The sequence below is a fragment of the Lepus europaeus genome, chromosome 10 (assembly GCF_033115175.1).
Source record: "Lepus europaeus isolate LE1 chromosome 10, mLepTim1.pri, whole genome shotgun sequence".
Lineage (NCBI taxonomy): Eukaryota > Metazoa > Chordata > Mammalia > Lagomorpha > Leporidae > Lepus > Lepus europaeus.
The window spans coordinates 16546905-16569628 of record NC_084836.1 but is presented as its reverse complement, the minus strand read 5'-3'; the positions used below and the strand labels follow the sequence as shown (position 1 = coordinate 16569628).

General features: G+C 54.3%; 1 protein-coding gene across 2 annotated transcripts in view; it reads left to right on the top strand.

Annotated features, from left to right (window-relative positions):
• The first annotated feature begins 2013 nt into the window (after positions 1–2013).
• Positions 2014–22724, top strand: part of CHST11 (carbohydrate sulfotransferase 11) — a 239359-nt gene continuing 218648 nt past the window's right edge. The window contains exon 1 of one of the 2 annotated variants that reach the window (XM_062201988.1): positions 2014–2352. In XM_062201988.1, coding sequence (XP_062057972.1) covers positions 2250–2352 — 103 coding nt within the window. In that variant the 5' untranslated portion in view covers positions 2014–2249. Of the gene's footprint in view, positions 2368–22724 lie in introns of both variants that reach the window. The other variant, XM_062201987.1, reaches the window with a different exon arrangement.

Genomic DNA, 22724 nt, shown 5'->3' with positions numbered 1-22724 from the left:
CTTGATGGAGCCTCGCCCCTCACTGTATCTGTGGGCCAGTTCCTGATGGTGAAGGTGTGGGAACGGAGCTGGCTTTGGCTCACCATCCTCCCTTACCATGTAGGCCCACTCAGGCCCCCAAAGCCCCCCAGGAATTGACTCCAGACCTCTCTCCATGGGCCCAGTGACTTCCCAAACTGTCTTGGGCTTGTCTAGGCTTTTGTATACATAGAATTGGGGTCTTCTGCCTGGGGGACAGCTCAGCAGCAGATCTCTTTCTGTGGAACCAGTATTTAAGCACGGGACCTGCCATTCTAGGAAAACACTTCCTACCAGTGCTCAGCTGGCCAAGTTTCCTCCAAGGAATCGCTGGCTTCGTGGAGGTGGTGGTAGGTGTGAGCTCCCATCTCCAGTCTTGGGAGGTGGGCGGGGAGGGGCACCACTGGACTAAGACTTTCCCTGGGGTTTGTGGAGCTCGGCTGCCTTCAGCCAGCAACTGCTTCACCAGTGAGCACACATTCATACGTCACGAACGGCTGCATTAATACTGGGCTGGAATGGGTTACCTTCTGGAACCCACGGCAAGGCTGCTGACCTCGTAGCTTTCCCTACCCTGTCCCTGCTGCAGGAAAACTTGGTGTGTGTGTGTGGGGGAAGCAAGATGGTGGAGGGGTGCTCGCTGCCTGTATCTGTGAGCTTTGTCAAATTCAGGGGAGGATAAGCCCTGTTACACTGCGCGTCAATAAGCATTTATCAAATGGCTATTTTGTGAGCAGCACGGAGAGATGTTATTTTGTTGTTAATTAACAGTCCTGTCACCACGACTTGATAACAAGGCACAGAAGTTAGCCAGTGTTTACAGTAACATTTTTCCTGGGATGCAGGATGCCTGCGTCCACTTTATTGATCGCTAAGCAACCTAAACGCCCGGACCTGGACGCCGTCAGCGACTTTACACAGCACAGGAAGGCGACGGCGACGCTGAGGCTAGCTGGGTTTTTCCAGCCGTTTGTTGCCTTTGGATGGCGGTGGCGTCCCAGGAACGCGTTCTCACACCCATCAGGCTGAGGCTCTGGGGCACGCTGGATAATTTGGAGAGAGCTCTACCTTTTGGGGGCACAGGGCTTTTAAAATCCACCAAGCCCTTTGGCTTTGCGCGGTGGGGGGTGAGGTGGGTGTCAATGGCTCCCTGTGCCCTGAGCGTGCGTACACGTGGGACAGCTCAGCCGCAGGCAGACCCCGGGGAGGCCACGCCGCTTCTCTAACCTTCACCTCTGGCAGCCCCCTGGAACCCCTTCCCCAAACCGCGCTTGGGGCCGGCCGTGGTTGGAAAGAAAACCGAAACTGCCCGGTCCTGTGCGCTGGCTCCCTGGGGCTTCGCTGCAACTTCTCGGCTCGGTTGCCCAGGGGGTGTTCCACCCTCGTGCGCCCCCAAAGCGCCCCAGCCCGCTCCCCCCGCCAGCCCACTTCCCGCCACGTTCCTCCGCAAACCAAACCGGGCTGGGTGGCAGCACCGCGGTGATTTTATTCGTATTTTTTTCCCCCTCCGGTTTTGTCATGGAAACGCTGACAGTCCCTGCAGACGGCCACGCAGCCCGGCCGGCCCGGGTACTGAGGGCTTTTGGGACCCTGCGGGAGCATCGCTGCGCGCTCCGCACTCCCCGGGAAACAGCTGGACGCGACCATATCCCGGGCAGGGGCGGGGGGAGCGCGGCGCTCCGCCCCGGCGCTCGGCTCGCTGCCTCCGCCCCGCTCTCCGCAGGCGCCCTCCCCGCGCCGGGGGCTGCGAGTTGCGTTTGGTAAAATCCAGCCCCGGAATATATAGCTCCTTGGAGCGCAATGAAGTAGCCCTTGGAGAGCAGGGAGCCGGGCCCGTCCGAAAGCCACAGCGGCCGGCGCGGCAGCGGCAGCGGCGGCGGCGGCGGCACCACCACCATCACCGCTCGAACCCCGGCCGCCTGGCCCGCGACGAGGCAGGGGAGCCGAGGAGGAGGAGGAGGAGGAGAGGCGGAGGTGCGCTGCCGGCAGTGCACACGCATCTCGGCACTTCCCGACCAACTCTGGGCGCCTTCCACACCCCTGCCCCGGGCTGGGGGCTCCGAGAGAGCCTCCAGGAAGCGTAACCAGCCCGGCCGAGTCTCCCCGCTGAGCCGTGCCCAGCCCTGCCCTGCGCCTCTCGGGCTTGGTCCGTGCGGCGGCGGCGGGGTCTCTGCTCCTGCGCCCCGGGCGCGCCTCCGGGACACCCCGGTGCCCGCAGCCAGGACAAAGCCATGAAGCCGGCGCTGCTGGAAGTGATGAGGATGAACAGAATTTGCCGGATGGTGCTGGCCACTTGCTTGGGATCCTTTATCCTGGTCATCTTCTATTTCCAAAGTATGTTGCACCCAGGTAGGGGGCGCGTTAGCGTGGTTTTGTTGGATATTTCCCTCCCTCTCCCTCGCTCGCTCGCTCGCTCCGCCTGGTTTCTGCCTCTTCCAACCTTACCTCTTCCCTCTTGGCCTCTTTGGAGCTTCTCGTCCCCCGTTCTGCCCGGGCCTCCGGGGTCTGCATGGGGAGGAGGAGGGAAGGTGCGCGCCCCCCTCTGCCGGCTCCAGGTTGGAGGATGGGGCCGGGAGGGACAGCGCTTGTTTTCTTTTTCTTCTTTTTCGTTTTTTGTTTTTCCATTTTTTTTTCTTTGTGTCCCTGTCTGCGTGGTATCAGGGAGAAAGGTAGAGGTCGGGGAAGCTGGAGGGGAGATTGGAGGGCTTGGTTCAGAGTCGAGGAAACCCCCTCCCCACGCCTGCCGTGGTCTGAGGATGAAAGGGGAGCCTGGAGCCGGCAGCTCTGCACTGGGGCGCGCCACCTTCTCCCTGATGGGGGGCCAGGGGTGAACGGTGCCCACCCACCGGGCGGTTGGGAATCCCCAGGCAGGCTGGGGAGCCCAGGGCGAGGCTCCCACGTGTCTGAGCAGGTGTGGGGAGGGAGGCGCTGCCCCTCTGCTGGCCGTTTGCAGAACACCCCCGGGTCCAGCCCTGCAGTGACCTTGGGGCTGGGACCCTGGGGCCGGATCTACACCCATCCCGGTTCATCCCTGGGACCCTGGGCTGGGGACACAGAACTCCCGGGTCCCGCCTTGGGCACGGCAGTTTGGAGGAAACTTTGGCCAGACCCTGGGTTAACCATTAGGTTGCAGGTTTCACCCTCCCACCCCCCAACACATACACTCCCACATTCTCCATACCCCAGGATCCCTGGGCCGTGGGAATCAACCCCTTCGCCCAGCCCCGCGTGGCTTAGGCAAAGGTCTCCAGCTGACAACCAGCCTGGGAGAGAGATGAAGCTCGCGGCGTCCCCCCCCCTAGGGGCGCATTGGAAAGTTTGGGACCCTGGGAGAGAGGGGCGCCCTCGAGCGCTGCGGCTGGGGGTTCGCAAGCCCAACAGGTAGAGGCTTCCCCTCCGGGTGGCGCGGCTCTCGGCAAGCCTGGGCCCGCCCCCTCCGCGTTTCTTGCTCTTCTGCAGCCCCCCGCTGGGCCACGTTGGCTCCCAAATCCATTTTTTACGCCTCCGAGTTGCCTTTCTCAGCATAGTCACGGCGAAAATTTGCTTTTCTAATGGCAAGGAGGAGGGCGGTGGAAACGTTTCCTTCCAGGAAAACAGGGTTGGTGGTGTTCGCCTTGCGTTCCGCCTGCTCCTGTCGCTAACGCCTAACGCTTTTGCACCCAGCCTGCAGCCGGGTGCAGGGCGGAGGCCCAGTCTCGGCGGGATTCCTTGACAGTGGCCACACATGGCCCCTGTGCCCAGTGCCCCCCCCCTCCCCCCCGAGCAGTCGTTCAGGCCCCGGGCACTGCCAAGGGTAGGGTCTGCCAGCAACGTGTAACCCCAGGACATCCGAGCCAGCCCTCTACAAAAGATGGCTTTTGTTTGCAGCTGGGTGTTTATTTTTAGTTGAATGTCAGCGAACTCCAGCGGGTGTCTGTCTCCTCACCCAAACCTGTGGTTGTGAAAACTTCTTCCAAGGGAATTTAAAAATGGAGCTGGCTGACGTTCTGGGCAGCCAGGCGGTGGCTGCAGTGGGCAGGGCCAGACAGACGGGCCATCTGGGAGAGCCAGGCCCTGGGGCCAACCCAGACCAGGCCAGACTCACCCCCAGAGGCCTAGGGGACTAGGTGCTGTGCACATACGTGGGAGTTCCAACAGTTTGCTAAGAAAGGGCTGCGTGCTGGGGTCTGGACGCTGGAGATGTGTGTAGGCCCATTAGAGCTTCCCTGGGGTGCTGCAGGAATGCCCGGAACCCAGGACTGCTCCTCTGTGCCCGCTCGTTGCCATTGAGCATTTCCTTGGGTCCTGTGCACCAGTTAGGAAGCAGCTTTCAAACGGAAGCAACTAGGAGACAACTTTGAACCCGTAATTGGCACTTTGCTGGAATTCCCAGCTCTCTTCAGACGATGAAGTGCTTGAAAGCGACTGTAGCTCTTTCCCGGCCGGGGACAGAACCTCGTCCACCGTGTGCTGATCGGGGTCCTGCGCCCTTGGTCTTGCCCTGCCTTAGCTTCCCTGCTGGTCCTGCATCCCCCTCAGAATCCCACCTGCTTATTTTTCACCTCTCTGAGGAGATGCCCTCTCGATACGTAGTTTCCAATCTATAGCAAATACTGCTTTCAAATCATTTTCTTGACTGTAAAACTGGAGATAGATGGAACACTCCTCTGTATTTCAAATTTTATGTAATTCCACAACTTTTATGTCAGCAATTTATAATTAGACAGGGTATAAAATATGTTCTGGCACCCATATTAAATATTTTTTTATTGTTGTCCATTTCATTGAAGTATACTGCTGACTTTGGCTGATACTAAATCTTTTTCTTCCTACTTGGGATTTTAAAAGTTATACCACCTTTGCTGCTCAGAAAGCCTTGTGGGGTAAGGACAGCTGATCCTTTAGTCTGGCTCTGTAGTTTCAGTCTCTCCAGGTCACCCTGGGAGAGGCAGAAGGGACCACAGCATGGCACAGATTGTGTTACTAAAAATTCGGAGCCCTCTGGCGGGAGTTCCAGATACCTATAAATGAACTAGAAAAAGTAGTATTGCAAAATAAATGGATTCCTGGCTTCATAGGCGGCTGGAGGGCGTGAGCAAGGGAGGAAGAGACGGAAAGGAGACAGCTGGCAGGGGGCTGGCTGGCTCTCCCATGATCTGGGGGCCCTTGTCTTTGTCCGTGTTTGTAATTCAAGAGCTTGAGTAATTTGTCGACTTGAGTAATTGGTCGTCAGTTGCAGGAGGGCTCAGCAAAGTGGACCTTGTCAGTAAGACCGTTTCTGTTTGAAGTCTGACCTTGGGTTAAGAGTGTTCCTTAGAACAGGCTCCATACTCAGTTGCACAGTATCTGACACATAGTAGGTCCTCCATAGATTGTTTGCTGGGTGAAAAAAACATAAGATGATCAGACTCCAGGCAACCCTTTCTGGTCTTCAAGCCTTGCCTGGAATGCCTGGGGGATAACTCTGGCTCTGTGGGCTCCCCTCCCTGCCCTCCCAGACTCTTAGTTCCCCCGAGACATGGCGGCTTGTCAGGCACCAGATAGGAGCTTTCATCATGGCCCTGGGGGTGGCAGGCACCCGAGTCACTGCTCGGCGTCCTGAACACAGGGACGCTTTGGCTGCCTTAGCCAGTGAGCTGGAGACATCCATCCATCCCCAGGACAGACAGCGCCTTTGGGCGAGAACTTCTGATGAGTGAGAATGGAACTGCACACCTGTGGCCGAGTCCTCCGGTGAATGCAACCTCCCCATACAGTAAAAGGGCTCGTCGCCTGCCCGGGCTGCGCTGGAGCCGTGCGGGGCCAGGCAGAGCCCAGAGGCCCGCAGGCTACCTTTGGCTGAGTGTGTGAACGCAGCTCCCCTGCACCTTGCTTCGGGGTCACTCCCTGCCACTGTGGTTTTTGTTTGAAAGCTACCATTTGTAAAAGAGAAGCTGGCAGAGGAGAAAGCCTCTTCTCCTCTCTCTTTTTTAAAGGGATGCGTGCCCTTTCGTTTTTTTTTTTTTTCTTACAATTTTTAAAAACTTATTTGAAAGTGAGACACGGGAAAGATGGAGGTCTCCCATCTGCTGATTCACTCCCCAAATGCCCACAACAGCCAGGGCTGGGCTAGGAGCCAGGAGCTAGGAACTCAGTCTAGGTCTTCCACATGGGAGCCAGGAACCAAATACTTGGCCTCCCAGGTAGCAAGAAGTTGGAATCCTGGTGGGACCTGGCACTTGGAACTAGGCACTCCTGTAGAGGATGTGGGCATCCAAGTGGGGCCTTTTTTTTTTTTCTTAAGATTTTATTTATTTATTTGAGAGATAGAGTTAGACAGACAAAGGTCTTCCATCTGCTGGTTCACTTCCCCAATGGCAGCAGCTGCCAGAGCTGAGCTGATCCAAAGCCAGGAGCCAGGAGCGTTCTCTGGGTCTCCCATGTGGGTGCAGGGGTCCAAGTACCTGGGCCATCCTCTGCAGCTTTTCCAGGTGCATTAGCAGGGAGCTGGATTGGAAGTGGAGCAGCCAGGAATCGAGCCAGCACCCATATGGGATGCCAGCTGTGGCTTTAACATGCTATGCCATAGCGCCGCCCCTACACTCTTTCTTTTAAGACTCCTTGAGTTACCATCTTGCAGTTTCCTCTTATCAGAGTGAACATGAAATGTGTTTTGTATTATAATTTTAATTTAATTATAAACTCAATATGTGCTTCTTTTAGATAGTTTGGGATATATAGAAGAGAAACAGTTATCCATTATTCCACCCTCTAAAGCAAACTGGCACTTTCCCCTTATATATTATAGGATTTATTTTTAAGTTTCATTTAAAATTTTTTGATTGTTACTTTTTTATTTATTAATATGTAGAGAACAGATTTCATCACTTTCATAGATAAGATGCCAAAAATACAGCAATACTTTTCTTCCCTCCCTCCTTCTCGCTGTCTTCCCTTTGAATTTTTTGATAATGACATGCCTCCGATTTGCTTGCTAATCACAGGCTCCGGCTTCCCTAGACCACTGTCCTGCAGGGTCGTAGACAAGCATTATGGACAACAATCAGATCATAAGACGTTAGTGTAGCTCAATGCACATTGTTTGCTTTTGTACTCTATATTACATACAACCAATCAGAGAAAACATGGTTATACTTGGCTTTTTGGGTCTGGCTTATTTCACTAAACACAATGGTCTCTATCACATCATGCGTCTTGTACCATGTTCAATATTATAATAGGGTGCTTTAAAAAGTTCATGGAAGATAGGATTAAAAGATGTTTATTTTGTTGCAAAGTTTTTAGTTTTCTCATATGAATTTTCTAGAACCTTTTGAAGGCCTCTCAAATGCATAGTTTTCAGATTTTTTTTTTTTTGGTACCAAAGTAAAATTTTAAATTTCATTTATCCATGGGCTTTTTGAAGTATTTTAGTCAGATGCATCATTATGGTGACTGCTTATTAAGTTTACCTACAGCCTTTTAAATTGATGGACCTGCGTTTGTCTCCATGCTACCCTATCCTACTGGCTTTGCAGGTTGGCAGTCTGGTGTCATTCTTCTGGTTGTTGCACAAATTTAATTGAACAAAAAAGAATCTTTTTGCTGCTACGCAGAGTGTGTTTGCAGTCAGACCAATTTGTAGGGGCTGTCCTTAGGTAGTCTATCTGCAACTTCCTTTGAGTAGATGATAGGAGCATCTCAAATAGGAGGCCCCCTAGGAATCCCGAGGACAGCATTAAATAACTATGGAGGAGGCATTCTCAGAGGGGCCTCCCCTGGCGATTTCAGCCCTTGTGCCCGACTGGGGGAATGGGGCACTTGGCTAGGCTGCAGCTGTGAGAGATTCCCCTGGGCTGTTTGCTTTGATCCTTGATGCCACTGTCAGCTCCAACAGGGGTCTTTATTTCATTGCCCTCTGAAGTAGGATGGGTGGTTGGGGGGTTTCCCTTGGTGAGGGCTGGGGGAGGGGGCCCACCCCCCAGTAGAGGCTGCTGCTGTTTGTATTTGGATGAGAACTTCTGTTGCTTATGACTGGATTTATAGTACAGCCATTGAAAAACAGGAAAGCTGAGGAGCACAGGAACCTCCCTTTCCCCTTGCAAGCCCAGGAAAGGGCAGCCCTCCCCCCATGTCGGGGTTCACTCTCCAAATGCCCACAGCAGCCAGGGTTGGGCCAGGCTGAAGCCGGGAGCCTGGAACTCCATCCGGGTCTCCCACGTGGGTGCAGGAACCTGAGACTGGGGCCATCTTCCGCTGCTTTTCCAGGCACATTATTAGCAGGGAGGTGGATGGGAAACGGAGCAGCTAAATGCAAATTGGTACCCATATAGGATGCCGGCATCACAGGCAGTGGGTCAACCCACTGCGCCACACCACTGGCCCCTGCCGACTCATTTTTAAGAGTTTTTCATTTCTGCCTTTATGACCGATACTGGGGGAGGCGGTGTTTCCTGCGATGGCATTGATCAGTGCGAGCTGGCGGCTGCACTGTCCTGGAACCTGCAGGTTGATGCCAGCTCACCAGCACAGGTGTTTCCTCTCGCGCTGTCCCCTGATTCTTCCTGCTCTGTGCCAGGTACTGTCCTAGGTACTGCGGATACAAAACGGTTGTCCCTGCCTTCATGGAACTTACGTTCTGGTGGGGTAGACAGATTCCAAAGAATTATTTATTTAATTTGTTTTAAAAGCAGAGAGAGTGATCTTTTCTGCTGGTTTGCTCCTCAAATGCCTGTGACAGTTGGGGCCAGACCAAAGCCAAGAGCTTGGAACTCAATCTGAGTCTCCCATATGGGTGATGGAGACCCAAGCACTTGAGCCGTCATCTACTGCTTCCTGGGATGCACACTAACAGGAAATGGGATCCTAAGCAGAGCCAGAGCTCAAGCCCAGGGGATTCCGATAGAGGATAAGGATGTCCCAAGTGTTGTCTTTTTTTTTTTTTTTAAAGATTTATTTATTTGAAAGTCAGAGTTAAACAGAGAGAGAAGGAGAGGCAGAGGGAGAGAGAGAGAGATCTTCCATCCGCTGGTTCACTCCCTGGTTGGCCACCTGGTTGCGCCGATGTGAAGCCAGGATCCAGGAGCTTCTTCCAGGTCTCCCACACAGGTGCAGGGGCCCAGCGACTTGGTCCATCTTCTACTGCTTTCCCAGGCCGTAGCAGAGAGCTGGATGGGAAGTGGAGCAGCTGGGACTAGAACCTGCGCCCGTATAGGATGCCGGCACTGCAAGAGGCGGCTTTACCCCTTATGCCATAGCAGCAGCCCCCAAGTGTTGTCTTAACTGCTGCACCAAATGCCTGCCCTCTGGTGGGTAGATGGATTTTAAGCCGATGCAGAAGTGAAATACGTATATGGCGTATTGGTTGGTGTTAAGAGAAAAACCAAGCAGGGAGGGTGGTTGAGGAATGGAAGAGGCGGGTTGCGATTGAACGTGGAGGTAATTGGGGAATGCCATTGATAGGTGGTGTTGGAGTGCAGAGACCTGCAGGAAGTGAGCAGCCGAAGGTGATGCATGTTCCAGCAGAGAGCGGGCCACGTTCCAGGCTGGTCCCTGATGGTAACGTGCAAGGCGAGGCGATCCGAGCAGAGGGAGGGAGGGAGGCAGCTGGAGCCGACAGGTGGGAGAAAGATGACTGTGTCTGCAGCCCTGAGCCTGGATAGGAGGGGAGGGAAGCCCTGGAGGGTTTGCAGCAGAGGACCCACTGTTGGGAAAGGCAGGCCAGGGACAAGGGCAGAGGCGATGAGCGGGGCCGGAAGTGAAGGCTTTTTCCTGTGCTTTGGTGTGGGTCTTTGCACAGCCAGTTGTGCACCTTGGAAAAGAGGTCAACACATGGATCCCTGGTCCCTGTTCCCCCATCAAACTAGACCAACCCCATCCCTGTGTTCAACATTCGAAGCCATGATGTGCACATCAGAGTCGAGCACAGTTCTGGCTGAGCTGATTCGGGGAAATTCTTAATGTCTTCCAAGGGCAGTTCATGGCATTTGTGGATAAAACACCCACGGATGGCGTCGCACTGATGGCGGCACCCAGTGAAGATACAGAGATCACGTGGCTCACTACTTTGGCCATGGAAGCCCCGGGTCCTGGTCGGGGTCCCCCACTTATTAACTCCATCAGCTGTCGTATTTAATTGATTCTGGGATGCATGTTTTCCCACGTTGTGGTCCTTATGCGTTTGTGTTGTGACGGAAGGCGTTGGTACAGTATTGCCCTTCAGCGAACATCCTTTATCTTCATGATCCCTGAAAATAGCAGCGTGCCTTAGCAGTGCACCCCCCAGAGCCAGGCAGCACACGACGTGGCCTCAGTGAGGGGAGAGCAAAGCTCTCCTGCCAGGCACCGGCTCAGAGCCAGGACGCACGAGGCTCCGTTAGTTTCGGTTCCCTGCTTCATAATGTCTCACCCAGCATGGGGGCTGCCGTGGTCTTCCCAGCTCTGTTCCAGAGCTCAGGGCTTATAGTCAGTATCTGTCTGTGAGCAATGGTGAGGTTGGTTAAGTCGCAAATGGGCGGAGTGGGGCTTGAACCTGGAAGTTCCCATAGAAGCAGAAAAACGTACAAGGCAAAGTATCATCAGCGCCATTGGGCTCTCCTGGCTGGTGCCGCCTTTGTTCTCCAGCTTTGTAGAAATGCACCTTGTTTGCTGTTTCCTTGTGGGTCTTCCCCTTTTAATTCAGTGGGGCATGGATTCCAGCAGGCTCCTCTTTACAGCTGCTGAGCCTGGCCCGGAGGTGCTTCTGGGAAGCCTCCCAAGGGTAGATACAGGATTCTCAGAGATGACCCTCCCACTGCATCCCTGCCTCTCAGAACCCAGAGGGCAGAGCCGCCCTGGGTGTGGTCTGGTCCATTTGTCTGCACACCTCTGGGCTCCCGGCCTGCCATGACTTGGGGCAGGAAACAGAGTGGTTCAGGTATCCTCAGCACAAAGGTTTTACTGGAGGAAATTTGGTGCCTAGAAAGCTGATGGAGAGTTGGACGCTCAGGGCTCCAGCGATGAGTCCTGGCTCACGGGAGTAGTACAGGTCATGGTTTATAAGCCACGGTCTGTTGGCATGGCAGCTCTCCAAGCCAGATTCACCATCGGCTGCTCCCTCAGGCTGTGCCTGGCATAACTGAGTTCCAGAAGCAGCTGATGGCAGAGGCAGAGAGGGGACCCACCTTGTGGTGCTGTTGCAAAAAAACTCCGTCCTGGCCGGCGCCGCGGCTCAACAGGCTAATCCTCCGCCTTGCGACGCTGGCACACCAGGTTCTAGTCCCGGTTGGGGCGTCGGATTCTATCCCGGTTGTCCCTCTTCCAGGCCAGCTCTCTGCTATGGCCCGGGAAGGCAGTGGAGGATGGCCCAAGTGCTTGGGCCCTGCACCTGCAAGGGAGACCAGGAGAAGCACCTGGCTCCTGGCTTCGGATCAGCGCGATGCGCCGGCCACGGTGGCCATTGGAGGGTGAGCCAACGGTAAAAAGGAAGACCTTTCTCTCTGTCTCTCTCTATCTCACTATCCACTCTGCCTGGCAAAAAAAAAAAAAAAAAAAAAAAACACCTCCGTCCTGTCCCCATCATCGTGTTTACCCACAGCAAGCATGGTCCCCGAGGCAGGAAGGCAGTCCCCGTTTCGTGTTTGCTTTCTACATTTTGAATGAGTGCGTCTGTTTGCAGGAACCAAATTCACACCTAGAACTTTAGCTTCAAGAAGCCGGGGCAATGCTGTCTTCAGTAGCTGCAACATAGGACATCATGCAGGATAGAAGGCTTACTCGAGGGGTAGAGTGGATGCTGAGCTGAGCCCCACAGGGCTTGCTGTACTCTGTTGGCAGGACACATGTGAGTGGGGCTGGCACTGCGGCGTAGTGGGTAAAGCCACTGCCTGCACTGCCGGTATCCCGTATGGGCACCAGTTCAAGTCCCAGCTGCTCCACTTCCTATCCAGCCCCCAGCTAATGTGCCTGGGAAAGCAGCAGAAGATGGCACTGAAGTCTTTGGGCACCCGTATCCGCACGTGAGACCTTGTAGAAGCTCCTAGCTTTGGATCAGCCCAGCTCTACCCATTGCAGCCACTGGGGGAGTGACACAGCAGATATAAGACCTTTCTCTCTCTGCCTCTCTGTAACTCAGCCTTTCAAATAAGTGAATAAATCTTTAAAAAAAAAAAAAAAGTGTGAGCAGCCATTCCCCATTTACTTTGTCTAATTTGCACACTTGACTACTGTTACCTAAATGTCTAGTGCCTGCACTCACAAGGAACGGAGACTGCAAATCCACGTGTTGGTTAATTTCTGGATAATTCTGTCTGTTGACTCTGTCAACTCTGACGTCATTATCCTTTTGACCTTGTAATGTGGCTCACAAACACCTGGTGGAGAGCTGGTACGCTAGAGAAGGAATACCATTGTCTTTTTTTATTGAAGTTTTTATTTATTTAAGAAGCAGAGAAAGAAACAGACATGGGCACATAGAGATCTCCCATCTGCTGGTTCACTCCCCAAATGCTCACAACAGCCAGGGCTGGGCCAGGTCAAAGCCAGGAGCCAGGAACTCCACCCGGGTCCCCCTGGAGGTGGCAGGGACTAAAGTCTTTGGGGGCATCCCCTGCTGCCTCCTAAGATGTACGTCAGCAGGAAGCTGGAATCAGGAACAGAGCTGGAACTTGAACCCAGGAATGTCGGTGCCAGACCTGCGTTCCAGGAATACCATTTTCTTGTGTGCTCGCCTTGTGAGAATGAGCTCTGAGCTCTGGTTTCTCGGCTGAGCTCTCTTTAAGGCTCTGTTCCATTCTGTGAGGACGAGGACCGTTGACAGCAGATAATCTGTGGATCTATGCAAGATCCAGCCGCAATGGGGAGCCGTTGAAATCTGCCGAGAGCAGTGGCTGTGGAGGTTGCCGCTGCAGTCCGCTTTGTGGTTATCCGCGTCACAGCTCGGGACACCGAGTGTCAACGTCGGTGTGTGACTTGTGTCTGTATTCTTGGGAAGGTGGGAGGGTTCCTTCCCAGACCCCTCTGCGCTACAGTAGCCAGCAGGCTTTAGGCTTGTCCTGGATGTAGTCAGTAATGTGTCAGACCTGCCCCAGTCGGCTCCCGGCTGTGGGACTCTATTACCTTAGCACCTAGCTGCTTGTCCTGGATTCCTGAGGCTTGAGCTAAGCAGCAAAACCCCAGACTGACATTTCCAAGATTGCTCAGGTAGAGGCAGATAAAGAAACCCAGTGGTGACGTGTTGAAGTCCTTATCATTCTCTGGCTTAAGTGTTTAATAACAAACAAACAAATCCTTGGTTGTGAGTGGAGGGTGGGGTGGGGGGTGGAGGTTGGGAGAGTGGGGGGCACCTGAAAAGCCACCTGAAGTGCAGTGGGCTCCCCGCTGGGCTTCTGTTCCAAGGTGCTCACCTTGAAGACCCCCAGAAGAGGGGAGACACAAGGGGCTCTAAGGAAGTGTTGGGACCTCATACCTCCCTTGCCCACCTTAACAGGCGGCGTATTTCACTGTTAATTTCCTGTATCACTCGCTCCAGAGGGAAGAGCACGGAGCTTGGAGTCCGGAGACCAGCCATCAGGCCTGTCTGGGTCCCTTGGACATCACTGAGAGTGTTCTCGTTGAAGGCTTCCTAAGAGCTAGAGCCCCAGTGCTAGGGCTGGGGTGTGGGCAGGGATCCCAGTCCTCAGGGGACGTGCAGTCCAGTTTAGATTAGAGTATGTTTGATGGCGACCAGTGCTGTGGGTGGAAAATAAGGCAAGGAGGGAGGATGTGCGTGGCGGTGGTGGGATTGCCTTTGTAGGCAGAGTGGCCGCGGAGGGCGTCTCTGAGGGAGGGGGCTTTCAGGATGGGAGGAGATGAAGATACACAGTGGATGAACTGATGAAAACAATGAAGAGATTTATTGGGCATCATTTACTAATGCCTACGTGGGTCAAGCGTTTAATAGACATTATTCCTCCCGGGACTCTTGGAAGATCCATGCTATTATTATTACCATTGTATTGTTGTTATCATTGTAAACTGAGGCACAGAGGGTATCACTGTGTAAGGTCGCAAGGCGAGGAACTGACGGTATTAGAACTTGACTGGGGCTGTCTAACTACATAGCTGTCACTCAGAACGTGAGATAGGGGCTCTAACATGAGGGCTGCTCTTCTCTCTGGCCCCCAACACTGATGAGAGTGGTGTCTGCCCGTCAAGTAGTCATCCCGCCCGAATGCCAATCCTGCGCCTCCTTGAGAAAGACCACAAGACGCCACGCTTCGGTGGCCTCTGCCACAGCACCTGGCTGCACCCCATGACTTGGGCAAGAGGCCAGCGCATTGTAGGAGCTTAATAATTGGTTGAATAAGGCCGGCGCCGCGGCTCACTAGGCTAATCCTCCGCCTTGCAGCTCGGCACACCGGGTTCTAGTCCCGGTCGGGGCACCGATCCTGTCCCGGTTGCCCCCCTTCCAGGCCAGCTCTCTGCTGTGGCCAGGGAGTGCAGTGGAGGATGGCCCAAGTACTTGGGCCCTGCACCCCATGGGAGACCAGGATAAGCACCTGGCTCCTGCCATCGGATCGGCGCGGTGCGCCGGCTGCAGCGCGCTACCGCGGCGGCCATTGGAGGGTGAACCAACGGCAAAAGGAAGACCTTTCTCTCTGTCTCTCTCTCACTGTCCACTCTGCCTGTCCAAAAAAAAAAAAAAAAAAAAAAATTGGTTGAATAAGTGACTGAGGGAAAGTCACAGACTGAGGGATTTGGTCCCCTCCCTTCCCCAAGGAGTCATCTTATCTCTCTCGTAGGTGTGGTGTGGTGGGAATTCGGTGGGAAAGTAGATATTGTTGTTAAAATAACTGCACCAGGGTGCCACGTTCTGAGATTCGATCTTGTCTACAACCATGCTGTCAAATTTCATTCTGTCACATTTCTGTCCATTTCACCTGTGCCTCCTGCTTTGTAAGATCTACTCAAAGGGTCTGACTTGTAGATTCCTTTTTTTTTTTTTTTTTTTTTAGATTTATTTATTTATCTGAAAGAGTTACACAGAGTGAAAAGGAGAGGCAGAGGCAAAGAGAGAGGTCTTCCATTTGCTGGTTCATTCCCCGGTTGGCTGCAACAGCTGCAGCTGTGCCAATCTGAAGCCAGGAGCTTCTTCCGGGTCTTCCATGCAGGTGCAGGGACCCAAGGACTTGGGCCGTCTTCTGCTTTCCCAGGTCCTTCCAGAGAGCTGGATTGGAAGTGGAGCAGCCGGGACCTGAACTGGTGCCCATATGGGATTACTGTGTTGTGCTGGCCCCTGACTTGCAGATTCCTAAGAAGGTGCCGTCTTTCTCCCTGCTCTGGCCCCTGTCTGCCGTTCTCACTGGCACCCATCCTTATCAAGGCCAAGAGCCTGCCCGTGCAGCATTCGTGCAAGCAGAGTCTCGTTTGTTTGCTTTGTGGCTTCAGTCAGGCTGCACGCAAAGACCATAGCTTCTCTTCCCCAGTTCTGCATGTCCTGACCCCCTCAGCTCCCCGTTAACTTCTAAAAGTGACCCCTGGAGACTACAACAGCGCGGGGCTCCAGCCGGTGCCATTTCTGGGGCTGAGCCGCAAGGTGGCCCATGGGAAGCGTTCCTTCTGAAGGGGGGCAGTGGTGTCATGGCGGCTGCTGCCAGAGTGGGTGTTGGGTGCATCTGTGCAGCTGGGCGCCCAGGGCGGAGCTGACCTGCTGTGTACTGAGGAGGACTTGGCGGCTGCTTCTCCCACTCCTTAGCTGCTGGGGCCATCATTCCCGCCCCTCAGCGCTGGGCCAGGCGAGGAAGCCTGGTGTAGCCCGGATGTGGACTGGGCCCTGTGCTGGAGCCTGGTGGGGAGGGTGCAGCTGGGACAGCCTGCTGGCCTCGGGGTAGCGGAGGTTGGGGGGGTGCCTGTCAGTGCCCCTGTTTCTTTATGAGGGAATAGAGTCTCTCTATTCAGGCACGTGGTCCCCTTCCCACCTCACCTAATCATTGATTTCAGCCGTTGGTTTTCAGCGGGGACCAGTTTTGTCCCTTTCTCCCTCTCCTCCCAGGGGACAGGAAGTGCTCCTGGTAGGGGCCAGGGGTGCCGCTCAATGTCCCGCTTCTTCTACAACAGAAAACCATCTGGTGCAAAATATCTGTAGTTGGGAAAACCGTCCAACTTCAGTGTTTTTCTGATGCTTACTAAACACGACACCAACAGAAGGGACACTTGCTGACTACTTAGTGTGTATCTGTGTGTCAGCTGCTATGCCTGGAGGGTCACGTTCAATCTCTATCACAACTCTGCGAGGTGGGCACCCACCAACCCCATTATACAGATGGGGAGACTGAGGCTCCGAGCGCTTAGGGAGCTTGCCTCACTGGGGAATGGGAGCTGGATCCCAGCTCAGGTCTGACTGCACCCTTTACCTCGCCACGGTACACTGCCTGCTCGTTCTTGGTTTCAGCTAATTAGGTCAAGAAGTAATTATTTTAGAAGGGCCCTGGGCTCAGCTGGAGACTCCATTAGTGGGACACTGAGTGATCGCCCCTTCTCTTCTTACCCAACACCCTATCCCTGGTAAGCTCATCCTCTCCTGAGGCCAGTGCTGTCATCTGTGCTCACGTGATGCTCAGCTCCCCGACTCGGATGTGTCCTGAGGTCAAGTCTAGGTCATATGTTACCTCCTGTGGGAGCCTTTGTCCATCCCCTCTTGGCCAGAATGAGGGGCTGGATGGCTTCCTCTTCATCCCGGGGGACTGCGTAGTTGAACGCCTCTGTTGTATTATGCTCTCTGGTATCTGACTTGTTCAGGGCAGGGCCCATGTTGTGTCTACAGCCATATCCCAGCTTCTAGAACAGAGCCTGGTACACAGCAGTCGCTCGTTAAATGTCTGTGCTGCAGACGGACACAGTCGTGGAAATTGGTGACCCAGAAGAAGATCCCCCTTGTAGGGAATGGGATGGGGTTTTCAGGGCCGATGTCACCTTCAGTTTGATTGCACAGTGATCTGTCGTTTACGAGAGCCAGGGAAGACCCCTCTAACCCCGTCGCTGGATGCAATGCAGTCACTGAGGGAGCAGCTGTGCAAGTTGTGGGCTAGTGGTGCTGAGACCCCGGGGCAGGGGGGGACGGGCTGATTCAGTGTGCGCTGGGGGGGGGGGGTGTCGGAAACCAGACCCCACCCAGTAGCTGTCTACTACCAGCTGCAGAAAAGTAGGAAGCCCCAGGTGCAATACATACCTAAAATATCTCCACAGGTAGTCCATAGTAGAACCTATCTCCACAGGTAGGCCATATAAAACCTACCCCAATGCTTTCCTTATTTTTTGTGGGGGGAGGTACTCGGTCTTCAGAAACCCCGTGTGTGTTTGGCACTGACAGGCCCCATGGAGCCAGACAAGCCACATTGCAAATACACAGTAGCCTCACATGCCTGCCGTATTGTTTAGTGGCGGTGGAAGATGCCAGAGGACGTTCCCCCACGTTAGAATGCTGTGTTTCCTGGGGTTGCCCTGCACCCTTTGGGAAGGACATTGAGTGTCCTAGGACTCTGTGTTAAGTAGGAGCTGTCGGCCGTGGAGTCACACATGTTTTGCGTAGCTCAAGTCATTCCATGCCGCTAAGCTACCTTCAGAGTCTTCTAGCTAATCCGTCTCATTTGGAAGCTCGACTCTCCTGTGGGGGCTTAAACGCTGCAATGTAGGGACAGAAACTTGGCTGCTCCATTCTACAGATAAGGTCTTGGGGATGCAAAGGGACTCAGGGAAGGGCTTGAATTCGGTTGGTGTACGTGCAAAGACTGGCGCAAAGAACATTCCTGCTATTGAGTGCACAGAAACATGTGTGATTGATTATCTTATGGGGTCAGAGGAGATTGGGGTTACAATGAGAGACCAGCTGCTAAGTAGGAGAGGAGGGTGCTTGCCTGTGGCGGGGAGGTGGTGGGTGCTGTGGGTAGGGTGGAAGAACTTTCCAGCAGAGGGCACCTGCCTGAGCAGGAGCCGAGGCCGGCAGGAGACCGGTGGCTGGGAGCACAGGGGCCCAATGGCGGACAGGTGCCTTGGCAATGGACCTGGTGGGGCCCTCACTGCTCTCAAGTTTGAATTTTATCCTTGGGACCAGGGAGCCACAGAAGGTTTAAGGGCTCCTGTTTGTCACGTGATGCGATCTAAGCTTAGCTTACACTCTGTTTCTCACAATGAACTCGGGGCCATTTTGAAGTCGTTTCTGTTATCATCGTTTAATGGGAGGTAAGAAGATTACTCGTGAATGTCTAAAGTGCACAGTAAGAAAGAGCTTAAAAGCCCTCTGCGGCGGATTTGAGACTGCACTGTTGGCGCTGCTCGGGCCAGAGGTAGAGGCCACGGAGGTTGGGTTTCAGTCTCCCTTGCTAATGGTGCCCTGGGTTCCCTCTCGCAGGGGCCTGGAAGCAGGCAGAGCGGGCATCGGGGAAGCGGCCCCGGGGAGCCCCGGGTGTACCTGGGGTTGGGTTGCAGCTCTGGGCGTGGAGAAGGGTGAAGGCTCGGATCTCACTGTCCCTCCGTGTGCTGTCCCTCTGTCCTCTTCCTTTCAGTTCCCCCTCCGGGCTGGCTTCATTGTCGGGCTGGCTGCTCAGAGTCATTCCTGGGGGCATGGTGCAGGGCACTGAGCCAAGGCTCCCTTGATTTTGTCTGGAGCTGATTTCCTCAGAGTGGGGTCTCACCGCCTTGGGTCTCCCAGCGTCGTAGCTTTCTTTCAAAAGGCACAGACTGTCATCACGGATGGCAGGGTGGTTTGAAGGGAGCGTGCAGACAGGCGAGCTGGAGAGGTTTCCGGATTCAGACTTGCGAACTTGTAGGGATTTAGGGATTAGGGATTGGAAGGTCTAATTAAGATACTGCTTATTATCGGAAGCCTATGGGACAGTATTGGCATGGAGATTTTTTTAGAAATGGAAGAATTAGATCGTGAAATCCTTTAAGAGCCAAGGTTTTCTGTCTGTAAGGCTCCTTGTGTGATTTTACTTCTCGAACATGGGAGTAGCAGGTTTGGGATCAGAAACCGAGCAGGTGACCTGTGAGGCCGTCGCGTAGCTAAGGAGCATTTTGCTGGGAGAGGGCGAGCTGCCGTCCGCGGGACAGTTAAACGCCTGAAAATGTGAGCTGGGAACGTGTGTGTGTGTCTTTGTGAATTTTAGGATGATCCATGCTGTCCCGGCCCCTTTCTCCTGGGGTTCGCAGAGAAATCTTCGGAGCCTCCTACAGACTTGGCTTCCTGTGCCTGGAAAAGCAAATTGAGACTTTAAAAATAAGCACAGGGCTGGCGCCGCGGCTCACTAGGCTAATCCTCCACCTGCGGTGCCGGCACACCGGGTTCTAGTCCTGGTCGGGGCGCCGGATTCTGTCCCGGTTGCTCCTCTTCCAGGCCAGCTCTCTGCTGTGGCCCAGGAGTGCAGAGGAGGATGGCCCAGGTCCTTGGGCCCTGCACCCCATGGGAGACCAGGAGAAGCACCTGGCTCCTGGCTTCGGATCAGCGTGGTGCTCTGGCCGCAGCGGCCATTGGAGGGTGAACCAATGGCAAAAGGAAGACCTTTCTCTCTGTCTCTCTCTCTCTCACTGTCCACTCTGCCCATCAAAAAAACAAAAACAAAAACAAAAACTACAGGTCTGATAGTCAGTGCCTTCCCACGTGGGGGGTGGGGTGAGGGGTATTGCGCGGTTCCTTCTGTATTCTAGGATGTGGATCGCACTGGGGGGCGGGGTGCCCTAGGGTGTTGGTGGGAACGTGGGTTTTAGTCCTGATCCTCTGCCCCCTTCTGGGGGTCCCCCAGTGGGTTCCTAACAAAGCCTGGACAGTGTCTACACTGCCTCAAGGCCCAGGGCGCTGGGGCAGATCACATGGGGTCTGCCGGGGAAGTCCTTGGACGGTTCTGGGGGCCCCATCCCGGCAGAGCGGCTCCTGCATGTCTGTTTCCTATTCTGGGGTTCTGAGTACAATTTTGATAGAAGAAAGCATTTCAAGGCTAAAAGCAGGAACGATCGTAGAGTTTACCGCTCGGATTATTTCTAAGGTCGCTTCTCACGGCGGATGCATTAGCGGTTCTCAACGTTGATACGCATTTTCCTGAGGGTTGAGTCGTAATTAAAATGACTAATTGCTGTTAATACAGTAGGAACAGGCCGCCATCAGTCACACGGACGCTTGTGGGGCACCCATTTATCTGTCAGCACACACCTAAATAAGACTTGGTTCCTGCATGCAAATAACTTGCAATTTAGCGAGTGGTGACAGCCCCATAATTGTCGGCTGCAGTGCTTCGTAATAACAGCTATGGGCAGCTAGAAAGAAAGGAGTAATTAGTGTCGGGGCGGGCAGTGAACTTCACAGCGGAAGGAGCTTTGGGCCAGACCTCGGTCGTTCAGTTTCCCAGTGAGCACTCACTCACTGCCCTCCGCGCAGGCCGGGACCATCCCAAGGGCTGCAGGGAGCAGCTCACATGGCCGACTCTGTCTTAATGGAGCTGGCGTCCTTGGCAGGAAACTGATCAAGCGGCAGAGTTGACAGCACCACTGGCTCCTTCCCCACCGGCCCCTCCACCCCCCACCCTCACCCCACAGTGTCTCAAAAATGAAAGAAACTTTCGGGGCCGGCTGTGTGGTGTGATGGGTTAAGCCTCCACCTGAAGTGCTGGCAGCCCGTGTGGGCACCGGTTCAAGACCTGGCTGCTCCACTTCCGATCCAGCTCTCTGCTATGGCCTGGGAAAGCACTAGAAGATGGCCCAAGTGCTTGAGCCCCTGCACCCGTGTGGGAGACCTGGAAGAGGCTCTGGGCTCCAGAGGCTTCTACCTGGCCCAGTCCTGGGCATTGAGGCCCTTTGGAGAGTGAACCAGCAGGTGGAAGATCTGTCTTTCTTTCTCTCCAACTCTGCCTTTCAAATACATCAAAAATAAATCTTAAAACAGTATTTCATTCAGATGTATCTCTGATTGTGACATTAATTGAAATGTGTTACAGAGAATCTGGAGAACAGGGGCCTGGATGCCAGAACCTGCCATCCAGGAAGTCTCTCAGCTCCTTGCTGAGCTGCCTCCGAGTCCGTTTTCCACGTGGGTAGTGTATGTTTACAAGGAGGACATGGCTGTATGGCATACATCACCGGGCATCTCGCCTTTGCCACGAAGCACTCAATCACGAGCATTCCTTGTTTGATTCGGTTGTTTTCGGGAACATCAACACATCCCATCAGACGGATGTGTTTTAGTTCCCTTGCTGTCTCTTGTTGAACGATTTGGAAAATGATGTCTGCACCTTGGTGGTGTTTGTATAGACATCTTCGAGTCTCTGGGTGTTTCTTTCAAGTTCATTCTCAGAAGGAGGATGCACAGGTTGTGAACTTTCCCAGGCTCCCGGTGGGTGTAACCAAATTGTTTTCCAGCAGGCTGTGTCCATTGGTGTTCCCAGCAGTAGCAGGTGTGCACATCAGTCTGCCTGTCACCCAGCCAGCGCGAGGAAGCCACCTGTGTCGCGGCGTGGGTGCTGGGGTGCAGTTGTTGGTCCTCACCGGATTGCAGGCTTCCAGAGGGCACAGTTTCATAGTAAGCTACACGTTTGTTGCGTGCATGCTTGGCTCTGAATGAGTGAGCCGCGGAGGGAGGACAGCTGGCACTAGAATAGAACTTTCTTTGCTGTCAACAGTCCCTTATCAGCGGACTTCCAGGCAAACGGGAGCTGAGCTGTCCCACAGCCACCTAGATAAAGGGCATGAGCGAGAGCCCTGTCGCTCGTCCTCAGGGTTGAAATTCAGTGGGCGAATATGTCTCAGCCGCACCCCTGTAGTGCTGTGTCATTTCATCTTCTCCACAGCCTGGTGAGGTGGGACCATCTTCATCCTTGTTTTTGGGTGGGCTCAGAGGTTTTGCAGTTAAGGTAACACAGCCTGTAAGCGGGATCCTCAGAGAGGATGCCAGGAGCTCAAAGTGTGGAGCAGTGTCCATGAGAAGAACATCTCTCTGTGCCCTAGGAGGGCAGATGTACAGAGGACGCCGTGGTCTGAGCTCCTGCGAATCCCCTACGTTCTCGCTGGCAAACCGAAGCCCCAGCATGCTGGCACTGGGAGGTGGTAACGTTGTGGGGGTGGAGCTCTCGTACACGGGAAAGAGACCCCAGTCAGACCCTAGCTCCAAAGACCGCGTGAAGACACAGAACAAGCAAACGGGGCCCCACTAGGCAGTAGGTCTCCACCCAGGTCTGCTGGCACCGGGGTCTTGGACTTTGCAGCCTCCGGTGCTCTGAGCTGTCAGCTTCTGTCCTCTGTAAGCCACCCAGTGGGAGGTGTTTTGCGACAGCAGCCCAGACAAAGACAAGGAAAGATCCCGGGCAGGAAGGAAACTGGACACGGGCTCTCTAGTTGGTAAGGTGCAGCCTCAGCGTGCCTTAGACACGCACAGGTCCTCCAGGAATTCCAGGCCATGTGTTGTGCCCCTCTGAGAAGGGAGGTGCCTTGCAGGGCCCCAAGGATGGGAGTAGGGTGGGAGATGGGGAAAGGCAAACGAGACAAAACCCATAACTCATAATGCATAGTGCATCTTTCCTTTTGCAAAGCCAGTGCCATTACTGGTAGTCTCCCTCCCTCCCTCCCTCCCTCCCTCCCTCTCTCTCTCTCTCTCTCTCTCTCTCTCTCTCACACACACACACACACACACACACACACACACACGGAGCAGCTAGGCCTCCCGTGTCACATCTGTGTGGCCTGTGCCTTGGGGCGGGGCAGGATGGGGGCTGCATGTATTTTAACTTAATGATTCCATTTTCTTGAACTTT